The sequence below is a fragment of the Enoplosus armatus genome, chromosome 6 (assembly GCF_043641665.1).
Source record: "Enoplosus armatus isolate fEnoArm2 chromosome 6, fEnoArm2.hap1, whole genome shotgun sequence".
Classification (NCBI taxonomy): domain Eukaryota; kingdom Metazoa; phylum Chordata; class Actinopteri; order Centrarchiformes; family Enoplosidae; genus Enoplosus; species Enoplosus armatus.
Window position 1 is genome coordinate 11,597,112 of NC_092185.1, and position 19,301 is coordinate 11,616,412.

A 19,301-nucleotide genomic window follows, 5' to 3' on the forward strand; every position below is an offset into this window, starting at 1 on the left:
TTGTTTGGTTCTTTGCTGTTAATGATCAACAATGTGGTCTCGGACCTGAAGTACATCATGTCTGTGTGAGAAAAAACACACTTGAACTTCTTTTTAGCCAAATCATAACTTAGACATTCAAACACAACACTCTCAACAGTTAATGAAATAAAAAAGAAACTATTATAATCCTGGGCAGAGAGAACAGGTACAAAGCTTGTTGACGCCAGCAGGTACTTTTTTTTTTACATGTCATATTTGTTGCAGTGGATGTTTACAAGCAGACCAGTCATTACAAAAACAACAACAATTTAAAGCGTAAGGTTGTAAATAATGTTTTCATTTGATTATTTGAATGGCCTTAAGCTGTACCTTACCTGCAGAAAGTAATAAAGTAATAAAATTGAAGTCAGAGAGCACTAAACACCTATTGACCCACACAGACAGGTGTATGAATACAAATGTAGTGGAAGTTATAATTTCTTCTATTTGTATGTCTTTGACCATTTCTCTCCGTGAGGTGTGTGTAAGCAAACAGTGCTCGTCAGTTGTTTATTCAAACCAACGTTTTTATGTGTGTAACATGTCACAGCATATGGATCTGTCCCTCACTGTTAACACAAACGTGATTTAGTTTAAAGATGGACAATCAGTGCGCCTATCCACCTACCAAATTAATGCCAACAATACAGAAACACACACACACACACACACACACACACACACACACACACACACACACAAGGATAATTGCTTTTTAATGATCTCACATTATGCAAATGCTCATCATGAAGCCATAAATCTTTGGAGGAGTTTCTACCTGCCTGACCAACAGTGATGCCAACAGACTGACATATTATATTGTACGAGAAAGTTTTAGACTTTTACTGGCTTCCATCTTAGGCTTGCCACCTTCAGTGTGGAAAATTAAGGGACACCTTGCCAGCGGCCCCATGCCCAGGGGACACAGGGTCCTCCCCCATGAGATTTAGAGTCAGACACTTCATTTCCTGCATTGTGGTAAATTTTTATGCTTTTTAAGTCCTCTGCTACTCTCAACATGTAAAGCAAATAAAGAGTCAATATGAGAAAAGCACAGTTGCATCAGTTATATTAAAGATTAAAACATCCTCTCCACTATGTCTTGTGAAACTTTTTTGGTTTTTATTATTTCTCATGTAATTCCAAGCATGTGAAACCGTAGTGTATGCATTAGAGTGTGCACAAAAATACGGGACAAATCGCATCCTGTATTGATGCAGCAAGGGACAGTGCCTTTTATTTTTCAATACGGGACGATCCCGTATTATATGGGACGGGTGGCAGCCCTACTCCATCCACTGTGCAATCATATACTTTAATCCTTAGCATTTAAATTATCTAAACTGTCCAAAAAGAATTTTAACTTTCACAAAACTGAATCATTGATATTTATCTAAAAACGAGCAAAAGTTGGGATAGCATTGTGTTTAATTACCTACCAAATTAGGAAGGGATCCTGGGAAATATTCAAATATCTGAAAAATAGAAGTTTGAAAACCACAGCGGTGCTAAAATGCTCAATTAGGTATGAAGAGGAGCAGCACTGGAAGGATAGATAGCTGGTACAATATGAAAGGACAGAAACAGGAAAACATCTCCAGCCTTTGATTAACACAGAAAAACTGTAGATTAAGGGTTTTTCTTTTATACCATCATCTCTCCAGGATAATGCGGACCCTTTGGAGACTTCTCCCAAAAAGAAAAAAAAAAGGAAATCCTGGAGTTCATCTCAAATGAACTGCTGGCTCTGAAAGCACTGTTGTTCTTTCAGTCTCTGAAACTCGCTAGGCCCATGAATTATTCTCCCCGATTCTCAAAGTCAAAGTGAAGTGAAAAGTATACAACAGCAACTTAGGGAGTATTGTGTGTGTGTGTGTGTGTGTGTGTGTGTGTGTGAGAGAGAGAGAGACAGAGAGACAGAGAGAGGAAGAGTGTGTGAGAGTGACAAAAAGACACAGAAAGGGAGAGAGAGGGACTGAGAGAGATGCTGTAGTTACATTAAAGAGGCAGCTAAGAAATTAATCGCGCCATCTGGGGAAGAGAAGGAGGCTCCAGCACCTGTCAGCATGGGGCATAAATCCTGAATCTCAGTTCACATGAACATGACATTTACTATGAGTGACAGTACGTTTAAAATATTTAAAACAAGCGCAACAATAGATTTAATCACTGGTCACTTTTGATTAAACTGAAGTTGTCTAGTTTAAAAGGACAAACAGAAGAGAAAAAACATTTTCCATCCAAAACCTTATTTCAAAGTCAAAGCAAGGACCAGTGATATTGATCCATGGACCGTAACCCTTGTTTTGTTCTGTGGCGGAGGGCGATTTTGTCATTCATACTACAGTATGCCTACGCCTGGAATGGGAGTGAGTCCCAGGAACATGTCCCAGAATCATAATACAAGCTAATGTTTAAAGTGCGAGGCTGAGAGAATCACATGGTGTCAAGTTCCTTTGCAAATCTAATTTCTCACGGGGGATTCATCACTTTGAGGATGCGAGTGCCTGAACCAGTCAGTCAGCATTTTCTGTCTTTTATCCATCTAAACTCAATTGAAAGGTCTTAATGAAGTGCACGCTACAGGACATGATGAACTCCTGTAACACTGTATTGGCCGACGGCGCGTGCTCGGCTGCTCCATGCAAGAAGACAATTCCTGTGGCATTGACCTTGTTTTTTGTTGTGTTTTTTTTTTTTTTTTTAGCTTTACAACTAATTTTGGATCAGTTTCTGCACAACACAGATTGGATCCTCATGAATGCATCCTTGTGTCTGGTAATGATTACATTTCCTCTAAAAAAATTTCCTTTGATCCTTATCATCCAGATGCCCTTTTGTCGATGTTCAGATCCCAAGCTACATCTCTTTGTTCCACTTAGTACGCCCTAGCTATGCGATATCGTCTCTTTGCATTTTGTCCTTTTCCTTTTTTCTCCGTTGCAAAAGTCACCAATTTAATTGAATTTCTGGGCTTTTAATGTCTGCATTACACTAATCAGGGAAAAGTGGAGTTGTTTATCTCGACCTTGGTAGAATTAGCAGAGGGTGTTTGTGGAGATGTTAATGCTTTGAAAAAAAACACAAACTATTCTACAAGATCGTAACCTGAGCTAATATTGATCAGCTAGTCAAAGGTGCTCAGAGACACTGATGTGTACTCCTGCATCAGGGAGAAAGCATGTTCTGGTGACAAAATGCTGTAAACTCACACCAAAGATACACAATACTCCACTGTGATTCTATTTCACAGACCAAAGCACTGCCTTTTATATAAAACAATGCCAGTGTGGGCGAATACATTTTACATGAGTTGACCTAGCTTCCTTGTCTTTTTCCGCTTTGTGACTGTATAATATTAAGATCCTAGCGCTGGATGATTCATCAGTCACAGACAGTGGAAAGATAGGGCTGCCATTAAAGTACGGTGCAGGCTCTCTACTATCTCACACAAACAACATGCAATATAACCTTCTGAGAGGGTGGCACGACTGCAGTCGAGGCAGAACACAGTGGAATGCAAAATACAACCCCAAATACCCTAGGGCCCGGAGGCAAATTTGATTAAAAGTTTGTTTTTCTTCACTCTCAACAAACGGAGGAGCTCGTCGATGCGGCACTGACAGTTAATTGGACTTGGCAGGGCCACGAGTTCATTCGTCAGCATTGTGTGGGGCTTGCCTAGGAGGAGCAGGACAATCGATGTCCCTCAGGACGGACTGTAATCACTGCAACACTCCAATGAAGTCCAGGGTTAAACATCAGGAGATTGCAGGTGCACCAGAGGATCTGAGAAAGACTGCTAATATGCTCCCACTCCCAAAGCAAACCAAGGACACTGCAACACGGCACCCAAAGGACTGTGATGATCCAAGAACAGAGTCACGCCTCAGCTATAGTAGTAGTATTATCATGAACACAAGGTCCTGAGAGGTGATACAGGCGTCTATAACAAATATTTTACAGATGAAATACTGTATGAGACTTTGCATGTGTGTAGTCTAGATCAGTGGTTCCCAACAATGGGTGTCAAGTTCAATCTGGAGGGTCACAAAATGATGAACAGGACATTAAAGCAGAAAAAAGACATTTCTACTACAGAATATTCTGTTCATTTTTTTCTCTGATTGAGGTTTGTTGTTATGTAAACTAGTTAAAATTAGTACTTTCTTTGGTGCAGGTTGCCCATGCGAAAGCAGAGTGTGACATCCTGGCAGAGGCAGACAACGAGTGGGTGGTGCGCCTCTACTACTCCTTCCACTTTGATAGGATTGCATTGAAAGTGTTCTAGATGAGTGGTTTCCAACCTGGGGGTTGGGACTCAACCAAGGGTTCACAAGAGACATCTGAGGGGATGTGAGATGATTAATAAGGTAGGACAGAAGAAAAAAACTTTCCTCCAATCTTCCTCTTTTCATTTTAAAATAATGAATAGTTTTACCTCTTCGGGCCTCCTTTCACAAGAAGACACTGCTTCGCTTTAAAGGATGTCAAGCCAAAAAAGGATGTGCCACTGGTCAAAATTAAGAAAAATGATGATATTAAAGCATGAAAGGAGAAGATTTGGCACTGCTGGAAAGACTTCACAAGACAAAGCGTTTTAACACCATGGCAGTCTAAATCTGGTGTGTGGAATTACGTGTGCCACACACTGAACTGTAAAGAAGGTCATCAAAAGCAACGATCAATAAAAATCAATTGAATCTTTGGAAACAAACTTCATAAACACAGCAACGGACCACAAAATCAAGTGTGACTTATAGACTGTGAAATGAGCCTAAAACAGCTTTGTTCTACATTAGTATTCAGGAGATATCTTATCTCTCTAAACTGTTATCATAGCATTTCAGCTATTTTAGACACACTGACCTTCTCTTAAGGACAGCAGATAAGGCCTTTTAATGTCCTTATTAAATCAAGCCATCTACACAGACTCTCAGAGCTGGGTAGTGTATTCCAGGAGCTCTTAACTCTCTCTCTCTCTCTGACTGACTAATAAGCATCACAGTGATAATGACTGCTGGGACTGGATGTTGTATCTGCCTGTTCAGAATTATTGTATCATCCTAACCATCACCACGATGTGTCGTGATAGCCAATGGCTTTTTGTGCTCAGGTTATATGCATGGAAAGAAAGCACAGACACACACACCCACACACACCCACACACACACACACACACACACACACACACACACACACACACATATTTTAGGCATTCTCCCAAAGGTAATGGAGCAGTGAGCTCTTGGGGAACAATAAATCCTGCTTAATGGGATGGTACAAAAAATCTTCAGAGCTGGCAAAGTAAATCTGCATTCTGGGCCAGAGAGGCTTATATGTGCAGAAAAGAGACATGTATGTATGTCTGTGCGTGTGTGTGTGTCAGACCAGATGATGCATGATAGTAATGCAAAACCTCTTGAAATGTGTGGTGGTCGCTTTCAGCGATAATATTTTAATAATATTTAATTCACAATCAACATTTGTGTGTGTGTGTGTGTGTGTCTTCAGCGCTAAAGAAGGCTACAGTCAGCTACAGTGCGTGTGCCACAATTCATTCGATAGACTCACCATCAGTCAGTTGAAGCCTCGGCACAGTGATTTACATCACACATAAATCACATGAGTCACTAAGAGACAGATCTGAGAGGCATGTTGTCCGGGCCGCATCTTGAAACATCTCTGTCAGAGCCTCAGCTGCAAAATCCACACAGTTCAATCTGTTCTGTTTAACAGCCAACACACAGCGCCGGTTCCTCAACTGCACATAACAAACTCAAACTACAAAGTCTGTGTGTGAAGTCTTTCCCAAGTTCTTAGTAGCTATTAGTGGTCAAAGTGGTGATTTACTAAATCGGTTTCATCATTAAAATTTAAGAAATGTCTGAGGACTTTTGTAATTGGTAAATCGGAAAACATCTGTAGCGCAGTTCATTCAAAAGCAACCAGCAGTGTAAACAGGAAGTCACTGTAGCATCATGAGCTATAACACAACTGAACAGTTTTAGGGGGTCAAACAAAATATTAAACTTAAAGCAGTTTTCTTGTAAACACAAAAATTATCTTTACTCATCAAAACACATTGTGTTGAGGTCTAACAAACATAACAAATGTAATTTGTTCCTCATAAAACTTTTACATAGCCCATTTTTAACATGTTTTAAATAATTCAGTCTTCACTCTCTTTGTTGGCACATTGCTATGTTTCTTGGATCGTTGGATCAACTGTCAATCAGAACCAGCAGCACGATGTGCTCGCATGCATGTACAACAGACAAGGGACCCACCCATAAAAACATTTCCTTATAGCTCTACCAGTGGTCAAAAACGTACCTTACCTTTAACTTGTAATTGTAAAAGTAGGTATGACTTTGTTTTATTTATATATGGAGAAATATGTTGTGTTTCATAGTTGTAAGATAGTAGTATTTATGCAGTTTAGAATGATAACCACCGTTATTTGGTTATTTAGTCTATCAGCATAACGTTTTGATGTACATTGTGTTTTTTGATACAATGTAAAATCTTCCCAGTTGACTACACTGTTAAACAGCATTTTTATTTTTAAGTGTCCATTTTCCATGTTTTCGTCCATTTTTTTGGCTTTTCCTGACAAAAGATAGCCAGTATCATACACATCGCTTCAGGCCCATTTTTATTTAGTCGTGCGTAAGGCTGTGTTCAGACCAAATTTAACCCTGTGGAAAAAACGCAGCCTCCTCATTCATTTCAATAAGACCAGTCTGGCAACACAGCAGGGGTGCCAATGCAAAAATGGCAAATGGCAAAAAATGCTGTGCCTGGCTCAACTGACTGCAGCGCCTCACCAGATGATGTCGCACTGCTGTCCACCATGTATTTGATTCCTGGTAATTACTTTGTAACCGGAATGGCATATTTCTACTGTTTAACTTGTGATTGTTGTGACAAAAGATGAAACACTGCCTGCTGTGATAACTTTCCAGAGTTGTAAAATTCCGTCTCAGAGTATTATAAACCGCTGTACAGACTTTTGGCTTCTGATAAGCCTTTAAACTCATGGATTTGTTACTTGGTTACTCAAACTGGACTTCCTGGATCGTATTTGATTGTCTCACTGGGGCCATAAACATAAACAACACACCAATGCAGCCCCTTATGCTGTTTTAATGCAGGGCTGTTTTTGGTGAATGCCAAAGAAATCTACACTAATAAGCAGTTAATAACTTAAATTAAGTTTGAACAAAAAAAAAAACTGGTGCCACCTAAGCCACATTAAGTGTGACTGGTGAATATGGAGTCAGAAAAGAGGTGATATCTCAATGAGCATGAACTGTGGAGAAATAAGTAACACTGTCACATACTTGGCAGCATATAAACTGGCTGCAACACTCCCCGGGAGCCCAGTGTACTATACAAAAACAAAGCTCTGTCAACGCAGGAGGGCTTAATGGATACACTCACACACAAACACACACATTCAGAGTAGTAACTGTGTTCCACGAGGCACTATAGATCGGTCCATCTTCTGTCCCCTCGAGAAACACCGTTGCCTGGGCGCTTTGATCTATCAAAATGAATGAGGCAGCCGGCATCGACTGTTACAAGCAGCAAGGAACCCCTTTCAGAATGATAGTTAGAATATTTATAGTTCTTCCAAAATGTCACTCTGTACATGGTAGTTTAATGAGGAATTCAATTGATTTAGACTTCTCTTTTACAGTAAGGTGGTGTGGCGATCAAATCTCCCTTTTCCAGTTTTTTGGTTGATATGGGGCCATCATCTCAAAGAAAAGTGACTTGTTGCTTTTATACTGATGTACACATTCAAAAAGGCACACACACACACACACACTCACACACACACAAGTATTGAATTCTCTATCTGTAAGATTAATGAAGAGAGAAGTTTTGAAAGAAAAGTATGGAGACATTTGGAGTGATGTGTCGAGCCACAGTAAATCTGTGTGTGTGCATCTCTGTCCCGTTCAGTGTAATTCACAGTCTCTTGGTCTTTGACAGCGATGCATGTCAATGTCCTGCTGCTGTGGGATTGGAGAGGAACCATCTGGCTCAGATGCACTTCTGAGAATAATGTGTAAATACTGTTGACGGGTGCCAGAGGGAGTCCTCACAAGAGTGTTTTTCAAGCCAAAATGAAGTTTAACTGCTCGGTTTTGGTGTGGCTACTCTTTCGCACTGTGTCTGTGCTGGTTGTCATCTGCAACAAAATAAGCTAATGAAGCTAAAGGAAATATCTGCCATCGCTGCTTGACCCAACCCAAATTCTTACTTCAACGCAATGAGTTCAGTATCTAATAAAACCAATTACTGATTTAAAACCTTAATAGTGAATAATCTTACTGTTTTAGTTAACAATTAACATAAAATAAGTAGCATGCCCTCCCTGTCTGGTGCAATATCCCATACACAAGTGTTCATAGGCCACATTCATCAATTAACCATGTGTATAGCACCCGCAGCAGTGGCTGCCTTCCCATTTGAATACATTAGGGAGGAATATGTTACCTCATGGACCACGGCTGACCAACCACATTAAATTTGGCTATTAAGTGTGATAGATTTCTTCTCAGAACGCAAAGGATGCTTTGTGGTTAACAGAGCTAAACTACTCATTGGACTTTTCAGATACTTATCTTGGTAGCATTGATTTTTAGAATCTCTGCACAAGTGGGTTAACATTTCCAATACAGTAAGGAAAAGCAAACTCCAAGATGGCAGAGAGAAGAAACACTAAAAGCTCCATATATATGCACATTTCTTGAGCACTGAGAACATATCATTATCAAGCTGAAGCACATCAATGATAGTGCTTCATTGCACCAAATATTTCAAGTGATGGCAGTCATGGCTAAATATACCTTGTACATGCAGCATCTATCTTATCATTCTCTATATTTGAAAGCTGTTATTACTGTAGCTTATAGTAACCTTGTGTGACAGACTCATCAAGGGGGATTAAATCACGATCAAGTGCTGAAAAGTACAGAGCGATGCGAGGCAAAGACTGGGTCATTTCTCTGCAACTAGAAAAAGAAAGTCTACTTTTAAACTCAAGAAACTCATAAGATTCAGAAAAAAACTGTATACAATTTTCATTCAATAAACTCATAATATTCTACAAAGATTTGATTTCCCATTTCATCTCATACTGCGCCGTTCTTTTTACAGCAACATACACTATATTTGTTGCAAACTACAACCAATAATATCACTGCTTTGGCACAACCTAGTACCATACTTCAGCAGACTAAAATGACTAAAGACATAGTGTTCAGTCCCATAAGCAGAGCTCCATCTATCTGAATTGCCTTTGCAAAAATTGCTGCTGTACCCGTTTTATTGAGTCTAATATTTTTTTCATCTATTTTTTTTATTTACATGGTGAAAATCCTTTTGAGAACGATGTTGTTTTTCAAGACCCTACTGACAAAAAAAGTATACACAGTGGCACAGAGAAGACAAACAATGTACATTTCAATCTAAAAAGAGAAGAAGGCAAAGCAAACAGAAAACACAAGCACAACAGAGAAAAGCAAACATTAACAGGTACATGTCACCACACCATATTAATGCCCCGAGCTGTTAAATGAAAAAGTACATAATCATTTCATGACATGTGATCAGAGAAACATGTTCAAGACAGCGTTCCACAAACACAATACACAGGCATTAGAGCAATCACACCACCACCAACCACAACAATTAATCATTCATCACTCATTTGGGAAAACACAACCTCAACTCAGAATGCTCCAAATCCACATATGATAGATATAGAACGAGACAAGATTTGCAAACAAAAGCCACCAGCAAACATCCTGTTTTATTCACATCTACCAGTGTGCCCTTGAGATGAGTCTAAGACACTCCAGGACCCCAGGCAGGTCACAGAGGAGGTCTGGTCTCAGTGGGACTGTTGCCTCAGGCAGGGGAAAAGGATGAAATGTTTTCTGGCTACAGCAGGTGGACACCAGCGGGTGAAAAACAGGCGATATCTTTCTTTAGCCTTCACAACCGCTCCCAACAAAACTTACTGAGTCTCTCCCACCTTATCGCCTTCTCTTTTCTGGCCACAAACAGTCCGACTCTTTATTTTCAACCACCTGACCCATATACAAAACTGCGTCCTGGTGGGTGCTGCTCCAGAAACGAGGTCCAAGTCTTTGATCCAGCTCCAGATCACTGGCTGAAAGGCTGTCACTTCAGCTTTAGGCCTCTCAGCATCCCACGGCAGCTCTTCATTTCCAAGCCTGGGCGACACACTTTTTATCACATTCACACATCCTTCATCATGTGACCAGCTCATTCTGCCCTCTCACCAGCTATCATGTCAGGAAATTGGCTTTTACGTGAGCACAAATACCTCAACTCAAACATAATAATGGTAAAATAAACAGCAAATAAACCATGGCATTGATTGTGCTGGAACTGAATAGATGTTAACGCTTTTCAGCCCATGTGCTATCCGAGCTGGGTGAAAGTAAAATTTACAGTGAAAGACAAAAAAAAACATGCTGAACCATTTACACGAAGGAAAAAGAGGGCAGATTTAATTTAAAAATTGGCACGCATTCCTCATTTCTACAGATGAAAGCTCGTAAATGAAAAAGCCTGGAATCATGCCTGGTATGGAAATCTAAAGTTATGAATAATGCCTCTGTCTCAATCATCAAGTCTGTTTTAATAAGTTGGATTAGCCCAGCACCTGCAGGCTGAAAGGCACACACGGCTGCACTCCTAACCAACCAAGAGTGGGACAAGAGTCCCTGGGGGCCCTGAACCCCACATCCTCCCTGTTGGACCCTCACCAGTCTGTAGGAGTAAGCAGCAGGAAACAGCTCAGGCTTGTCATTTATGCCCATGAATCCACCTCCAATGGGCCGGCGCCGCAGCGAGAGCAGCTGATTTACACACAGTTGCTAATCAGGGAATGGCTCTCTTGCTAATGAAAACTCATAGATCTATACAATAACACTACTGATATGATTTTAGCTCCCATTACTCATTGCTAAATATGCAATAGGCAATAACAGTTGAATGCTCCTGGGGGCAAACAGTTGACGACAAGAATTTGGGGTCAGAAATGTTGACGCAGAAATGGTGATGGGGTCATTGCCATCTCTGTCCTGACCTGGGAATAAGAGCCGCCTATATGCACATCCACTATTTCTCAGCAGACATAAATATCACAGAGGAGTAAATATATTCTTTCCTCCTGTCTGGGCCTCAGTGAAGCTCCATCATTTAGTTGATTGCAGGATGGATATGCCTAACTCCACCCTCCCATTCCTCCTGGAGTCCAGCCCTGGGAGCTGGGAGGAAACCCCGGTAAACAGAAAGGCCAGTACAATGGTTTGTTTCAGCTTGGCATTGATTCACCATTCCACTGAACAAGTCATAGGCACCAGTCTAATCATGATTAAGACCATAACAGAGAGCTCAGTAGACACAGGGGGGGATGCAACCATCCATCCATCCGCTATAGTCATCAAGCAAATCACTTCCAGCAAATGAAAATGAATTCATTGTGACTTACCTGTTCCATTGGCTGTGTTTGCTAAGAAAAGAGGATACAAAGCTGAGCAGCTTTGAGATAGACGTACATTGAGGCAAAAACAGTTGTAGGATTCATGCTAAATTCTTACGGACTAACTGGCTGTGAAAGCCATTTAGGAATAAATGAGTCTAAAGTGACTAATTGTAGGTTTAAGAGTAAAGTGCACTCACCACTGGAGCAGTCCAGTCCGCCCCATCCAGGCTCACACTGGCATGTATCAGGAGACACACAGCGACCATGGACACACTCCTCTGTACACAGAGCTGAGACACACAGAGACATTCCTCATCAGTGTAGTTTGTAATTGAGTTAACACACACACACACACACACACACACACACAGAAGCAGAGTGTAAAACATCATTAAACCACCAATAAACAGCATAATGAAAACCACCAAGATAACAGCCGAAGGAAAATGGCCCATAAAATTGAACACTCAATATCTCCCTAATACTGTCAAGGGACTAAATCTTAGCCATGGCACTCATATTCAACATCCATCGCCTCGACTTGACACAAGGCTAAATGATTTCTTAGGAGATTGAGTCCTTGGTCAACATCTCTGTTTATCGCATAGCTTTACTTTCCACAATGAGCTGTTATCAGCAGGCTGAGCCATGAAGGAACAAGCTGTAAATCCCTTCTAATTTGATCAGCCAGTGCTTTGTCATATGGTGATGCTTTAATGTAGCAGGTCCAGGCACTGCAGTGTTTACTAAGTGTGCAGTTTTCTTGATCATTCATATTGAGCAACACGGCACCCGATTGATTGGGTCGGCATCAGTATTCCTGGGAGCGCATTCACAAGAGTTGGAGGTTTGGTTCAGCTGGATAATAAAGTGACCTACATGGAGGTCTTTTTTTGCCACAGTGCCAGTTTCTTTTTTGCGTGAAGCCAAGAAATAAAAGTATCACTTAGCATGAATAAATCTGTGGCAGCCAAGGTCATCCGGCCAGCAGGGTTAAGTCAGACAGGCTCTTATCTGAGGAATGAGACAGTCAGGCCAATACGAAGAGAGAGAAACTCTGCCTGATGGGAATCAGCAGTCCACTAACGCTGCCTGTGGAGGGATGATACACAATCCAAGGACAGCAGAACAGACAGACCGTCGCCTTAACTGATCAGACCTCATCCAAGTCCTGCTCCTTTTGTTCTTTATTTTTTCCTGTTTCATGAACAAAAGTTAAACAAGGGGTAGGGTGACAGCATCTGTGAGATTTTTCAAACAACATAAGCCCTGGGGCAATGTTGCAGCTCCGGGTGCAACACTATGGCGCTCAATCTGCAGGCAGAGAGGTCAGCAGAGAGCTGGCTGCAGGCCTGAACAGTGCTACTATAGATTATCACTCAATCAGGCTTCGATTAGGATCCACCGCCAGCGGGAGAGATGCAGCGGGAGAGGAGAAAGAAGAGTGAATCCCAAACACCCACGAGCCGGTGCTAATCGCAGAAATGCTCCAAAGGCAAAAATGGTAAACCAGAGATTGAAAGATAATTTAGGACAGATTTCTGAGCATCAGTACTCTGGCAGAAAACTGTCTAATTACAGTAAGCCAGCAAAAAGAAAAGGGGGATAGAGCTTCACCATTTGTGCTGACGAAGGTGTGAGATTGACTACATGTAATCAATGAGTCCACAGTATGCAGAGTATTCAAAGGGAAGAGGAGACAAATTCAATGTCACCACGATGAGTTGATTTCGTTTACTTTCAATCAGCAAATTCTGATCAGCGAGAACAGGGAAATGCAAATGTGTCACATCCTTCAAGAAAAAAAAATAATATGGAAATGAAGTTTTGAATATGGGAGAAAGGATAAAGCGCACCCTTCTCCTGAGATCTGAACCGGTGTACTGAAGGGATGGCATAATAAAGTAGGAGGTAGGCCTTTCATTTTAATTGAAATTCATGAATCACTCTGCTTAACTCATGTCTAAGGAATCTGTTGGAAAATTGAGTCTTTCATCTAGATAAAAGGCTAATCTAACTCATTATGCAGAGGTGTTATCAGAACAGGGAACAATAGAGCTAATTGGTGATTGTCATGCAGCGTTAATACATTTAATATTCTTACCCAGCCAAACTACAATATTTTAAAATGTCTGATAAAGTACATCTTTACAGCTCTGCTGCAGTCTGGGAAAAAAAAAACCTACCAGCACGATTCTGTTTGTTTATGATTTTTGTGGGAGAAGCGTTTTGTAGTACACTGGTAGTGGAGGTGAAAAAAAGCGTAGAACATTGTGATGTAGCTGATGGATAAATCAGTCTAAGAGATATGCCTACAGATCATATCAAACAACTCCCTCAAAAAGCTTCTTCCACATTCCTCTATCTAGCATAGGGATGATTTATTTTAAAACTGTGTCTTTGAAGCATTAAAAAATGCAACAAAGCTAAAATGGAAATGAAATCAAAGGCGCTGAATCCCTTTCTGGAGAAAAATCTCATCATCTTCCCGATCATCAAAACCCAATGAAATGTGCTAGCGTGTTGCTGCCTGAAACTTTATCAAACCCAACTAATTCTGCCACCAAAGTTATTTTTTAGAATTATATTGCACCACTGGACAGGCAAGAGTCGTGCAGGAGTCATCTGGACTAAATGCTCTGCAAAGAGAGGGACTCACAGCCCTGCAGAGCCTGTCATCCTCTGAAGATATTACGAGCTGTTGTCATTAGCGAGTTCCCCTCGTGCACAACTGTAATAATCATGCTTATTAGGAGGGAAATGAGTTCCTCACATCCTCTACATAGGCTAGTTACAGATTAAGGTAATGACTTACGACAGATCAAAGGTCACAGTATTAATAAAGACCTCCAGTCGGAAACTTCAAGCGCTAATTAGATAGACTAAGACAAACAGATCAGAGTTCAACTTATCAGAGAGAACATTGAGAAAATTTAACACAAAATAACAAACAAAGAAAAAACATCCTTAAAGATAATGTTGCTGATTAATGTCAGAAGTATTCTTCCTTTGTGTGTTTGTGTGACCATTTTAGTTCATTCAAGGTCTTCACATCACTCCCAGATTAATTTAGCCGCCCCTCATTGGAGCTGTGTTGATGTGGCGCCATATGACAAAAAAAAACCCAGGCAGGATTAAAAGGCAAACACTCCTGAAGCATCTATGACTTTTAATGAAATAGAGTTCATGGAGAAAGCTACAGTAAACTAACAATACACAAGGGAGGTGGGGGGGGGGTATTTTACATTCAGAGTCCTGAAATAGACGACTTGAGTTAATTTTGGGTCGATTTCCTCTATAATGCCCCCTTTTGTCACTGCATGCAAAACAGCTCGGGGAGTACAAATCTCTTAATCCTGGTAGTGAGAGTGCTAGGATTAAAAGGGGTGGAACAGTCTGCAAATGCAGCAGAAAGCAGAGCTGCCCTCTCGGCCCCTATCAACTCAGCCCCCCCCCCACACACACACACACTTCACCTGAAAGAGGGTTGAAGGGGAGGGCGGCTGTTTTCACTCTCGGCCTGACATAATAATCAAAACAAAACCTGTTGTTGGGAAAGGGAAGGCCAGACTTTTCACAGTTTATAGATACACCTGGTTAACACACTGAAAAGACTGTTAATGAACAAATAGCTTCATTGTCAGTCAAATGGTTAATGAATACATTATTGATCAATCTGCGCCTCCCTCAAGACCCCCAGATAATCACACCAGCTCTTATTCTTTGCTGGCTGGCTTCCCGGTGCTCCGCTGCCCCGAGGCAAGTGAAGCCTAGACAAGGACAAGCTCAGCTGTGGTCAAAGAGCATACCCACATGGCTGCAGTCACTGTATCTGTATAACTCCCTCATGTTGCAAAAGATCTAGGAAAATATTAAAGTGCGATTCTAATCTTATTTAAAGGGAATAAAACATTAGGTACGGCGAGAAAATCAAAAACGTAACTCTCAGAAGCTATATGTTCTGTCTTTATTTGGCCAACATGCAAAAATATTCGGTTTGATGTGTGTGAATAAAAATAGAAATCAATGACCATTAATGAAGCTGCAAAAATGACAGTGAGGGATTGTTATCAGCATATTGCAACAGTCCAATTTTCACGGCTTCTGCTCTTTTTATGTTATTGAATTCTGGTGTGGTTTTATGGCGGGTGCTACACTCAGTCTGTAACCAGGACCCTCTCGGCTCGTTAATTTTTCTCATTGTTATACAACTTCGATTAAATTACTATTGCTGGAAGAGTAAAACAGAGAGCAGTCTACAGTGTAAAATACTGTGCCTTCTCGTTAAATCATGCTCAATCATCTTAAACTGAGTAAATTCTCATGGATGGTGGCATGGTAACAGAAGAGGAAGCGGCGGCGTGTTATAAGATGATATAAGTGTTATAAGAGGATCACACTGGGGCGACAGAGGCAGGGGGCAGTGACAAGCCCGAGCCACCCACAGTAACGATCAATCCTAATATTTCCTCCCTTTCCCTAAATGTCTAGCTGACATAACCTGAAATGTCATCATCGAGGACAAAGGAGTTTAAAAAAAAAGGATACTCACGAACACACAAGTCTCCGCTCTCAAAGTAACCAGGGCAACACTGCGAGCGGCGCCTATACATGGTCCTCACTCCCCGCCGGTAAGCCGTCTTATAGCTGATCCTGGAAAAACAGACACACAGAGGCCGCTACGTGATGTAAAGAGTGACCCTGTCTGAAGGGCAGGAAAACATATAGAAGGTAAAAGTATGTTGAACCATGATTTTCTGTTGTTTTTGAAGTACAACAAGGGAAAAGATTTAAAATCCAGTGGAATTTTGTGTAAAACACCAGCTACATAAAAGTCAGTATTCAGGAGGTGACTCCGTGTACTTATTTAGTTGGATGCCCACTATAAACCTTAATGGAGTAATTAAAACATTTACTGTAAGATGATTATAGCCTGAAACATCCTGGCTCTGACCACTTCACCGTCAGCCACATTAACAAGGACATTTACTGTGGCCTTCAGAGACTTGGCTCGGATTTTGGGGGCCAGTAAAGGGCGAGTCCCTGATGACACAAACATGGGGACAAATAAGGAGACTCCTCCACACTCACCTGTGCCTGGTGCATTTAAACCAGTTGAGGATGTCTGTGCATCTGGTGTAGTAGATCTGGTCAAATGGGTGAGCGTAGGACTCCTGGACAGTCACGGCGTAGCTGAAAGACAGAAATGTACCCGTAGTGGAAAGAAGTACTGTACTTGAGTACAATTCTGAGGTAATTTTAGTTTACTTTACTATTTCCTTTCTCAGCTCCACTACATTTATCTGACAGCCATAGTTATAGTATGTTTTCAGATTAAGATTTTACATTTATTTTACAAAATAAAAAAGTATGATAAACCTATAGAATACAATTCATTTCAAGACTAAGCCAGTGGTTCCCAACCTTTTTGGCTTGTGACTCCTCCAAAAAAAAAGCAGTGTTCAGTTGGGGCTCCTTGTTTCAGATGTTTATGAGCAGTTAAACCAAAGAGACATTTCCCCTCAAAATGTCTCAGATGGTTTCACTTAAATAACTGTTTGAGGCCCAAAGACATGAAAGGTATCCAATATTTCACAAAAAGCAAAAATTATAGAAAAGTCCATAAACCATAAATACATATTTGTTTAGCAGAAGTTTGTTTCTTCTTCTTTCCAACCCCTTTAATCATCTCACGACCCACCAGATTTATCATGTGACCCTTTTACTTTGATACTTCAGTACATTTTGCTGATAATACTTCTATGCTTTTACTTAAGTACCATTTGAATGTAGAACTTGTATTTTATTTTTTACATTGTTGTACTGTACTTTTACTTAAGTAAAGGGTCTGAAAACTTCCATCAGTGAGAGACAGTGCTGGGAATATAGATTTTCATGCTCCTTGGAAAAAAAAAAACAATAACAGCACACAGGTCCTGTTAATGGATACAGTCCCAATGATAGTAATACAATAACTTTGATATGCAAAGAAATTACTTGAAAGGAGCTTTTAGGTGATTCATGTTAGTGATATATGCAGCCAGAGGCATTCTGAGAATATTGGAGGACCTCAAAGCCACGAACACAGCTCACTTAAGGAATTCATTTCGATGCCAACAAGGTGGAATCACGATCCCTAAGTACCCTCACCTTGGTCAGGCAATAATCCAGATAATATATCTTCACAGCTTTCTTTCCTCCCCTTTGCATTGAGGACAGAAATTATTCCTGCTTATTTCTCATAAGTGACATTGGCCAGCACAACTAATAATTATTTAGGCTCTATGGCTGTCGTGATTGATTGGGATGAGAGTACACTGATCAATTTGCCTGCGTATTTCATTTGAAGCTGCAACTCCTCCCATCTCTCAGAGCTTGGCGACTTGAGCTGTGTGAGATCGATACTGCTGTATGGACTTTGAAAATAGATCTGGAACTTTAGTTAAGAGCGCATGTAGCAGGTTCATGGAAAAAGTTCGACAGCTTCAGTCCTGGGAGCCGGTGCAGCTAAACTACAGCAGATTCTCTTTCAAATCTAAAATTCAGTGTCGTGAGGTAAACACAAGAGGATAATGCTCACCTCTCCCAGTGGCTGCAGACATTGGGGTCATCCGGGTTCAGACTCCATACACTAGTGGTCAAGCCCAGAACAAGCAGCAGGGCCAGCAGGGCAACAAATGACCCCATTCTTCACTCTGAGAGGGGGACAGGGAACAAAGATAGATGGTTGTACTTTGACTGAAACTTGGATCAGTTCTCATATTGGACTTTCTCATAAGAACGTATTTGTACTTGGAAGAGGTACATCTTTGGTAATTTAAGCACCTTTGTGCTCAAATATGCTCATTCGCTTTATTGCCCCTTGGTATGATATGAATACAGCCAGCCAGCAGCCAGTTAACTTAGCAAAAAGGCTGGAGACAAGTGGAAACAGCTAGTCTGGCTTTGTCCAAAGGTAGCAAAATCCACCTGCCAGCACCTCTAAAGCTCACAATTTAGCTTTTAAATAATTAAAAACGGGGGCAATTTATTAGTGAGCACAATGCGAGGCAAATTTTGGAGGCGGCACAACTGCACTAAATTAGGCAAAGGTGCGACTGCGTGAGTTAATAGTGTTTCAACTTGAGTGAAAAAAATTGCGCTTCTCTTGCGGCTTTATGAATCTGCTTCTTAAACGTACAGAGGCTCAGCTGTATATAAACATACACACGGTTAGTGCGTACATTGATAGCTAGCTCACGGCTAATGTCATTACAGTCATTACCTACTGTACAGCTAGGCTGTAGGTTCATATTTACCAAAAAATGGGTATCAATCTTTTCATCTAACTCTCGCCAAGAGAGTGAATAAGAGTATTGCCCAAAATGTCAGATTATTCATATAAAGTCGTTTTCAAGCTAGGATTGTTAAAATACATGCTTGTTTAACATTTGCTCCTGTGATTTTCTCCTTCAGTGAGACCTTCAAAAAGCACATGTGCTATGCTCTGTGAGCGGCTGCAGAGATGAAACCTCCCTTTGACAGTGACAGAGATGCTTATTTGTTTAGACCAACAGGTTATTTCATTAGACGTATGGGCAGAGAGCGCATATGATGAACGGGCCTGACATTGATGGATTCGCCACATGTGTAGATCTTACCTGAGCAAATCACTACCTGTAGCTGGATGACTGACACACAACATATATATCTCATATTTTAGGTTAATGCCTGGATGCCATTAATGGTAACATAACTGTATGTT

The 19,301-nt window shown here is 40.9% G+C and overlaps 1 protein-coding gene across 1 annotated transcript in view; it reads right to left on the reverse strand.

Annotated features, from left to right (window-relative positions):
- megf11 (multiple EGF-like-domains 11) overlaps positions 1-18,244 on the reverse strand; it is a 49,888-nt gene extending 31,644 nt beyond the window's left edge. Inside the window, exons 1-4 of the mRNA XM_070906852.1 lie at positions 18,138-18,244; positions 16,649-16,750; positions 16,110-16,210; positions 11,755-11,847 (exon numbers count right to left, since the gene is read on the reverse strand). Of these exons, the coding sequence (XP_070762953.1) occupies positions 11,755-11,847; positions 16,110-16,210; positions 16,649-16,750; positions 18,138-18,244 (403 nt within the window). The remainder of the gene's footprint in view (positions 1-11,754; positions 11,848-16,109; positions 16,211-16,648; positions 16,751-18,137) is intronic.
- Between the last annotated feature and the right edge of the window lie 1,057 nt (positions 18,245-19,301).